We start from the raw sequence: 9,802 nt of genomic DNA on the forward strand, positions 1-9,802 counted from the left end.
TATAATAAAGTTGCAGGACAAAACTACATAGACGAATTTATGAATTCAGAAATAAATAGATACCTTTCAATCCAGTGCCTCTCAGAGTCAGTTATAAATCTAAATCCATGAATAGATGTTGTATCTGGTAGACTTTTTATACTATTCCACCAAATATTTACATAATTATTTGGAGGATTCATAATATCTAGCTACTTTTTACGATATCTCTATCGAACGATGTTATACCATACCTATTTGAAATGCTTATTTTACTGGTAACAGAATCATTATTCTATAAAACGATAATTCACAATGATACAACTTCGAATTGGCCAGCAATTATGGATTGATAACATCTACAAATTACTGTGTGAAACTACAGCTGTTCTTATGTTTCGTTGTATTTTATATGCTCAAAAAACAAAACAATAATGGTTCTACTGATTTTCGCGGTGATAGCCCAGTTTGTTATACAAATAGAAAATCTAAAATAAATAGTTATTTGCTTAAAAATACAAGACCATGTAGATAATAATATGTTTTTTTTCTAGACCCAACTACAAAGGAAGATTATACTAGTTAGTTAGGAAAATAAACATATTGATATCAAAAGCTGACTTTTCTATTAATGGATTAGAGAGGATGGTGAGGTACATTATCTATAAACTTTATCTTTTCTCGTACCTAAGTCTTAGGTAAACGTGTTGAGTTATCACTGGGGTCTATAGAATAAAAAGTCCGTAGACGTGCCTTCGTTGACGAGACGTTGTTAAAAAAGAGCAGGAATTTGACACATTGATATTATTTATTACTTGCAACTCAATTAATCCTAATTCTAACAAAATAGATTCATGTGTAAAGCTTTACGATAAACATTAACATTGATATTTTCATTAATCAGGTGTATTCAATCTCCAAGCCGTCGATCCCGCTATTTCGTTCCAATAAATAGGTCGATATCGGCTAATGTGCTCAAACTGCGCAGGCGTCGACACTTCGCTCGCGATTCGTCTTTCCCGTCGCAACCGAAGAACATAATCTCGCACTAACTTCACAGTGTAGAAGTAGATGAACTCAATAACAGATACAAAGCTAAATCCCGTGACGAAACCACACGTTGAACCTATGTTACCTGAAGAATGTCACCAAGTTAGCTAAAATTCATCGTCAAATAAATATAATATACCTAGGTATCGGAAGTGTAATTTCATAATATATAAAATGATTAATAGGGTCATTATAAGCATGCAAAATATAGGCCGTTCATGCATGATAGTTGGGTACATAGCAAAATCTTAGAAGTTGCTTATCATTCGATATTACGAATTTAATTGAACGTTCCACTTTTCAAATTAATTGACCATTATCGTGTATATGTCAATGATTATACGCATATCATTCTACAAGCAAGCATCCTTACGAAGAATTAAATACAAAATATTAAAGCAAACTCAAAACATTAAATAGCAGCGTATCTGCATAAAAAACGCAAACTATCTTCAACTATATCAACGCCTACTCACTAATCAAGTCGAACCATTTCATTATGACATTCTGCCCGTAACAGTCTGCAACTTCTCTGCCATACTTAACGTGAACAATGGATGTTCCAGTGAAATTCGCACCGTATCTGAAACAATAGTTTGAAAGCTCAACAATGCGCTGTTTAGTTTGCAGACATTTATCATACCTATGTTGAAATATACGTGTCTAGTTGACCCACAAATGTATGATTCAAACTCGGGGAAAAACCTGCGTAATACAGTTACAAAAACCGAACCAATAACGCGTTCATTTTGTTTTGTTTACGATGTGATATGACTCTATAGCAACCTTGTTTGTAAGTGAACTCATGGAAACAAACAACTAGATGGACTTTACGTCACCCCGAACAACGATAGTAAACAAGAAAATATCACAATATTATGACACAAAATGGAACAATTTTCTTTCCAATAACTTAATAATGTCTGGGATAAAAAAAGCAAGCTTGGTAACAACTGATTTTGAAGTGTTTGGAAAGGTTCAGAGGGTATTCTTTCGCAAGCATACGCAGAAAAAAGCTCAAGAGCTGGGACTGAAAGGATGGGTGATGAACACACCGCAAGGTACAGTTATTGGTCAGCTACAAGGGCCCCATAACGCGGTTGAAGATATGAAAATCTGGTTGCAGAAAATCGGGAGCCCCAAGTCTAAAATCGACAAAACAGCTTTTCGGAATGAAGGCCCCATCAACAACACCGCTTTCAGGTCCTTCGAAATACGAGGATAAATTTAATTCTTAGGTGGTGCAGTCTGATTTAAATAATAAATTATTTATGTAACAGCTAAATCATTTATTTGCGTACAATTTTGATCCAAATAATCCTACTTTCACTTACAGCCAATCCATCTTGTCCTTAATGGAATCAACGTCGGTACGGTCGGGGTAAATGTTTATATTGGTAAAGTCGTAGTTGTAGGCTGTCTTTGAACAGGTTGGGTAGCACATGGGGCAGTGAATGCCTCCTGACACGAGGTTTAGTTCCAATTCCGATGGAACATTTTCAATATCTGGTCGCACGGCTGTTGATTGAGCTAAAAGATAAAACAGTTTTAATTTGAACAAAAAATTTTTTAGAGTGCAATATTCTTTTCTACTTGCGTCATGCATATGATTGAAAGAATTAAAAGTAACTACTACAACAGTAGGTACCTATGAGTGTTTTTTTTCTTGTGCATCTTAAGTTTTATTGTAAAGTCTCGCCACAGTATGAGAGTGTTGAAATTCTTCGGTTATAAATAGTAAAAAAAGTTACCATTAAATATCCTTAAACATGGTATATCCCTGACGTCGCATGTTCTAGTGTGAGCCAATTTGAGCATATTGAACGGAGTACAATTACATTTGCTCATTAGGAAGTACATTCGACATTTTAACAAGCAATCACTGTGAGTATAGAATGGGAGATATGGAGATTCATCGTAGAATAAGCAGTTTCTCAGTTTTACGGGCACATGTTGGATATCTCGTGAGGCTTCTGTGAAACTTGCTGTAACTATTACAGTCATCTGGAATGTTTAGTACCTAGTGTCCTTTTAAAACTTGATAATGGTATAAAAAATTTAATAAATATGATTGAATATATTCGCTCATCACTATAGAAATGAAAAGTCAGCATTCAATGAAAATTAGCTTCAAGTAAAATTATTATACGTATAGTTAATACCTGAACATTAGGACTGACTATTTGCATTGAAAAACTGCCACTGGGAGCATCGGGAAAATCATATGCGTCAGAGAACTGCAGCTGAAATAGAATTAATTTTGCTAAAGCTCTCTAAAAGCTCTGAAGCATCTTAAATTTTTTATTAAATATTCTTGTCTGAAAATGAACATTTTAAATACATATACCTGAGCACCTTTCAAAGGTACATTGTAGTAGAAATCGTCACTCTCATTTAATCGTAGCAGGATCCTTAGTCCTTGATCGAAATCGAAGCTCGATTTGTTGCCATACATATACATATCAGTACTTCGTGCCTCATGGCTTCTGTTGGAAAAACCAAAGACCAAAGCTATGTACCTAGCTCAAAAAGACAGATACTTATAGTAAACGAAATATTAAAACTCTTATTAACATTTAGGCAACATTACAAATTAACAATTGGACATTTATTTCTAAATCCTTACCTAAAATATATTCTTACGGTTTATTATGATTGGATTTATAAGTAAAAATTACGCTAACAAGTTTAGAAGCATGAAGCATCCAGATTCTAGAGACTTGTTCCACGTTATTCGTTCAACAATTCAAAATGTATTTCCAAAAAATGATATTAGTAAAATTAAAGTTAAATAATTGTAAAATTATACATCTTAGACATACTCTTCAAACATAACATCAGAACTCCTTAAATAGTTGAAAGTACAACAATAGCCAGTCATAGTCAACCGAAAGTCGAACAAATCCGAGCAGTTCATTGGACTTTCGTTCCAGGAACAACGCACCAGAATATCTTCGCACTTTGGAGTTAGCTAAAACAAAAATGTTAATTGCATGATAGATTAAGTTCCAGCCAATTTTTTTATGTTAAAATAGAATACGGATTTTTCGGTATAAAAAAAATTTGTAGATTTTATAAATCACACGCTATCACACGATCCTAAATACCTACAGAACATGTTTATCGTTTTTCGAAAAGATTTTCAAAAAATAAAGTGCCTAATTTCAACAAAAAGTAATTCTGTAAAAGAGATTTTAAAAACACGTGATGTCACATCCTTAATATTATAGAAGGCATTCTTGCTAAAAAGGAGAGATTAGTAAATATTTAAAAGGCTTTTTATGGGGAAATTACGTCGTCGAAATTGATAATAAGTAGCCTATAACCTCGATTAAGCTTAATGTAATAAGATTAAGATTACCGTTTGTCCTCGTCAAGTATTTATTTACGTAACTTGTTTTTACATCAGTGTCCAATGACTGATGACTTAACCAAAGCATGTAGCTAGCTGCTCGGTTAAGTAATTAACGTTGTTTTCTTGTAATTGTTTCAAAGTGTATGTTGACGATAGAGATACGATTTCGCTCTGTTGGGTTAGTATTTATTCCGAAACTCTTTTCCTTTTTATAAATAGACCAATAGACCTAAATACAATAAATATAAACCTATTCCTAATTCAACAAGATTGAAAATATCTGCGAAATTTCGCTAAGGTTTGTACAAACGACATTTTATACTTTTATGTCATCGAGTTCGATCCCCAGGGCACATAAAGCATCAAGGTAAGTTTAAGCTGGGATAGTTTCACAGTAGAAATAGAGTAACAAAACAGATGTGAAACCCCTTTCAGAGTTAGTTTTAATAAAATAAACTTTTTCTTAATAATTATAATTAACTACATTTCTCATGAGCTCGTTGACGTCATACTCTCCCAAGGCACGTTGTAATTTCTTCACATTGACAATCTTATCGTTCATCCGCTGCATGTTGTAGAACAGACCCAAACCAAAGAGCAGTTCTAGCATTTGCTCTTCGTTATAGGTTTTGTTCCGTGGTTCTTTTATCCTGAAAGTATGACAATGTTTTTTGGTCGGAAAAATTATATACCGATATAAAATCGTTTAATGCATCGCATATTTAGTAAATTACGGAACAATTCTGCTCTCTTTTATGGTTTACACAAACAATGTCTTATAATTGTTCATTTTATTTCATTTGTGCAAGTAATTTAATATTATAACAACCAGACTTACAATTTCTTCGCCAGTTCGGTGACTGAACGTTTACTAATTCTATTATTGGTGCATATCCCAACCGCTGGGAAGATGATTTTGCTGACAGACACTCCTTCAGGCATCTGCGTGGTCACCAAGGGAGCTTGGTAGTATCTCTCGAAGGTCATCCACACCAGGGATATGGAGCATATTAGTGCACTTAGCATGGTGATAATCCATATTGTTCTGTCAGTAATAATGATTCTCATTAGAATGAATGATTCAGCATTTCAGGATTGATGCTTGAGTATAATCTGTTATTAATTGTACTAAGTAACTACGTACTTATTTTTAAAATTAACATAAGAATAAAAAAAATGAACATGCCGGGTAGTTTAAATTTATGTAAGTAGCTCAAATTTACAATCAATAGGTTTTTTTTCTTAGGTTCAAAAATAAGTGCTTGTTTATATTTTGATTACATTGCATAAAGTGAAGGTTCTCAAACATCAATCATACAAGATGTAACTTTAAAATCTCTTCAAGGCCGGTAAACAGAGAAAGGTACAAAAAGTTTCCATCCATTAGACCTGTATCTCTTTTAAAACACGCATCTTTACATTTTTGTCAAGGTTTTCTTTTTTTTTTTTTTTTTTTTTTATGCTGCGATAGGGGAGCACTTGGCCACGATCTCGCCTGATGGTAAGCTGAGATATGGCCTAAGATGGAGCGTGCTTCCCTAGAATGTACCTGTTCACTCTCCTCTTGAAGACCCCCATATTGTACTCATCGGGGAACACAGATTCAGGAAGCATGTTCCAGTCCCTAGCGGTTCGAATAAAGAATGTCGATCCGAACCGCTTAGTCCGGGTACATGGAACGTCAACCATGTGGCGTATCTTAATTCTTTTGTATTGCAAATTTTACTACTTAACTCTCTATTTGTTGTTGAAACTTGGAATTTTTTAAATATTTATAAGCGACATAATGTTACATAAATGCTTTAAAAGATGTATTTTAGTTTCGCAGAATTTCGTGACTATAATTAGGTACGAAATTTTAAAATTAAAAAATAAAAAGCTCTATAGATGGTTTAAAACTTCATTCCTATAGACAAAGAAAACCTATTGTGAGAGCGTCGTTAAAAAAATCATGCATGTCCAAATGCCACCCTCCCATACGAAAACATAATATAAACACATTATTCCCATTACCCACATAAAACTTATCGCATTCTCGTCTCGGTCAATATAGAAGGAAGCAAACTGCATCCATGACATAACGAAGCAGTCTTTAGTTGCATAACTGCACTTCTGTCTAGTGAAACGTGTCTAAGGTCCACTCCAGTAATATGGTACCTACTTTCACATACCTTTCTATGTAAGACGTGTCTTCAACCAGGTGCTTTAGGCCACAAATTGAAGACTCCTTACAATACTCTTTGCTAATTGTTTTAACGCTAGCCATTAACATGTCACTCTTTGTTCTCTCTCTTCGTTTTAAACGGTCACGATACATGGAATAATTTGGTTCCATTATATCTTTATTACTACATTTCCTCTGCATTTACGTGACAACTACTTCAAGTGTAATATAAGATAGATTAGAAGATTATTATTAATCTAATAATTTAAATACAGTATTGCTTTTGCCACAAAAATTCTCTATTTTTTCATTCATTTAACACAAGTAAACTCTTGCAGTGTCAAGGATCATTTTAAATCATGTGGACTCAACTGCCATAGTTTAAATATTCTATTACTAGATAACATCGGGCGAAGTGAGGTTAAACGCTATGATTGATCGATTCTTTAAAGCTATTGATTACTGTGATTTGTTTGTTCATTAATATATGTTAACCTATGGATGAGTAGTCATTTGTTTACTTTAAACATATAATTACGATTGACGTCTATTGTAGACGTCGTTCTGTCATCAGAAAATATAGAGTTCTCCTATAAATTATCAATTCATACGAATCTTCCTCCAAACCTTACCATCCTACATATTCCAAAACAAGTCACGTTAGAATTTCCGAATGAATGCTTTTAACTTTTTAAGCACATTGGGGACAAATGTTTTAGAAAATCTATATTGTGTTTTTATTTATGAAAAAAAAAGTGACATAGCGAATTATTAGCTCCTTTAAAAGATAAGCTATTGGCCAGAATCGCGATTTGAAATTTACGATTCGATAAACATAAAAATGCTCTAAAATGTTTTCAATCAAGCATTTTAACTGTTGTAGATACTAAGAGCATTGTTTAGTAGGTATGTATTCAACTAAATTAATAGTTCTTTATACCTATTTGTAATTATTGTCGTCGCACACTTTTTTATATTCATCTACATAGTAGTAGCACAGGTAATAGTATAATGTCAGCTATAAACTGCTCTTAACCTTTAATTTAACGGGCAATTTTTGAGCTTTGAACAAAGCAAACAGAATGAGGCTTCATATTGATGCATAATCAAAATACTTATGCTGCATAAATTTATAGGAGCGGCCGCTTTACTGATGTAGAGCGGCCGCGGCCGTCGAGACACCTCTTGAATGGTCATCCATTCAAGTCATCCATCCGTCTCAAAACGTCTGTTTTCATTTTTTTATTTAATTGGTACATTTTTTAGGCCAGCGTGCATCACCTTCAATGTACCTTTTCAATGGACTATAATTATTATTATATCCTCTTCCTTTTCCAATGGGTTCTTTTATATATTTTTTGTCTGAACACTGGTCTTTCACTAAAATAAAAGGTTAGTACTATATTATAAAGACTTTAGATATGTTTTGTTAATAAATTGCATTCTAATTAAAACAGAAATGTTGTTCACCATTAGATAAACAAGGATTAAGCAATGCAAAATTTATCTCAATTCTCAATACACATAAATATGCGGAATGTAGATTGTAGGTGTATTAATTGTAGTTTGTTTGGAAACATGGTTTTGCAATGTGATTTGCTCGGAATGGTCAGTCATGTGATTCTTATACTTTCACCAACTATAATTTGCATAACGTGATATAATAAAACTGCTTTACCCTAATTTTTGCCAATCTAGACTTGATAAGCCGACGAATTCTGTGGCATTATTATGTAACTTTTAAACTCGTTTAATTCAATTTTATTGATCGTTAGTATAGTAATGGAAAGAATAGCTTTAGTGCTTTTGGTTAAATATTAGGTAATTAATTTAAGTACATATTTTATACAAAAAGATTTTTTTATTACAATCGGTGAAAACTTAAGTACATATTATGTCCTAAAATAAACCATTTATTTTATCTAAAGCTTTTTGAAGTGCGCGCCATCTTTTTCTTATCCCTACCACGCGTGATTCAACGTATTTCTGTAAAGTTGCATATATGTAGGTACTTAGTAAATTATTTGTTGAAAAATAAGGTCATAAAGAAGTTTCACTTCTTACGTGTGTACACTAGTACAAGTAACTAGTTAGTAGTAGTAGTTCTAACGTCAAAATATATTGTTTAAAACTTGTTTTTTTTTGTAGTAGGTCAGTTCTATTTCAAATTATTAAGAAGGCAATTTAATGCTTTGAAATAAATACAATATTATTATGATATATATATCTTCGATAGTCGTCGTAATTAGTTATAATTTATGCACCATTTTAGGCTTATACGATAGCCTATCCATAGATACATAAGCCCTCGCCCTCACTCTTAACAAAATCTAACTATAATGATAAAAGGCTGCAGGCTCCGTAAAGACGGCATCCGGTAGTGTCATCTTTACGAAACTTACAATATTTAATAACCCAGTTGTTGACATAATCGCTATTTTGGATCCGATTACAATATTGCTCTTTTTGCCTTTCGATGTTACGTTAAAATTATATGGTTTTGCCTGAGTGAATACATAAATAATGTGTATGTTAAGTGTTTTTTTATAGCTTGTTTCTAAAACATGTGATTACGCATATGACGTAAAATATACAGGGTGGAAAATTTAGAGGGAAAAAGAAATAGAAGTTCGATTCCCGGTCGAAGCAAGTGAATTTTCGAAAATCTTTAAATGCAGTTTCTTTTTAAACTTAAAGGAATGTTTCCTTTCGGCAAAATTTTCTATCTCCAGTATTTCAAGTAGGTACTTCCCCTCCAGGGCCCATCGAATATTTCCACACTGTATAGAGAGATCCACACCAATATTTATTAGGAAGAACGGATAACAAAACATATAACCTTATTGATATTCAAATTGAGGGTTGTATATCCAAAAGTGTTTCTGAAAACCCAATTATACCAATACTTCTATTTCATGTAATATTTGTAAGCAACACTCCGTGACAAAGCACTGAATTATGCACAGTCATCGTGACGAGCCATCAGATTTTGTACGTGTGCATTCTTCATACGAGACTGCAGCATCCTAGATCGCAACTAAGACCGCAACCGATATAAGCCTATAGGTATATATAATTCTACATGTTTGAAATAATTCTACATTTTAAGAAAGTCTGGTCAAATCATAGCCATTATAACCTTACTACTTCTCACTCACTTCGCAGCGGGGTTATTTATAATAATTATGTTTTTTGTGTCTGGAGATAGTTAGGAGTTAGGACTTTTAGAGACGATATAGGCCGCGGAGACCATC

The 9,802-nt window shown here is 33.2% G+C and overlaps 1 protein-coding gene, 1 long non-coding RNA gene and 1 pseudogene across 2 annotated transcripts in view; 1 reads left to right on the plus strand and 2 right to left on the minus strand.

Moving 5' to 3' along the window:
* The window catches only part of LOC149903248 (uncharacterized), a 309,864-nt gene that overhangs the window by 223,445 nt on the left and 76,617 nt on the right, over window positions 1-9,802 (minus strand). The gene's annotated exons all lie outside the window — the stretch shown is intronic.
* On the minus strand, window positions 551-6,927 carry LOC149903259 (sodium channel protein Nach-like). The gene is made up of 10 exons (XM_090108969.1): window positions 6,556-6,927; window positions 5,223-5,429; window positions 4,869-5,034; window positions 3,852-4,000; window positions 3,377-3,515; window positions 3,192-3,272; window positions 2,781-3,033; window positions 2,364-2,559; window positions 1,506-1,612; window positions 551-1,114 (listed from the first exon to the last, which is right to left on the minus strand). Exons 1-10 carry the CDS (start codon window positions 6,747-6,749, stop codon window positions 876-878), a joined length of 1,731 nt encoding a protein of 576 aa, XP_089965095.1. The 5' UTR covers window positions 6,750-6,927; the 3' UTR covers window positions 551-875.
* LOC149903260 (acylphosphatase-1 pseudogene) lies at window positions 1,545-2,262 on the plus strand (annotated as a pseudogene).

The sequence above is a fragment of the Colias eurytheme genome, chromosome 13 (assembly GCF_061535395.1).
Source record: "Colias eurytheme isolate Ceu_HAF_F1 chromosome 13, ilColEury1 Martin Lab GWU primary, whole genome shotgun sequence".
NCBI lineage: Eukaryota > Metazoa > Arthropoda > Insecta > Lepidoptera > Pieridae > Colias > Colias eurytheme.

Bases quoted from the DNA above. Each gene is read 5' to 3' on its own strand.
- LOC149903259 (XM_090108969.1), bottom strand. From the start codon at position 6,749: ATGCAGAGGAAATGTAGTAATAAAGATATAATGGAACCAAATTATTCC. The intron at 5,430-6,555 runs GTATGTGAAAGT...TATTACTGACAG, and splicing joins GACACGTCTTACATAGAAAG to AACAATATGGATTATCACCA. The intron at 2,560-2,780 runs GTAACTTTTTTT...TTTATCTTTTAG, and splicing joins ATGTTTAAGGATATTTAATG to CTCAATCAACAGCCGTGCGA.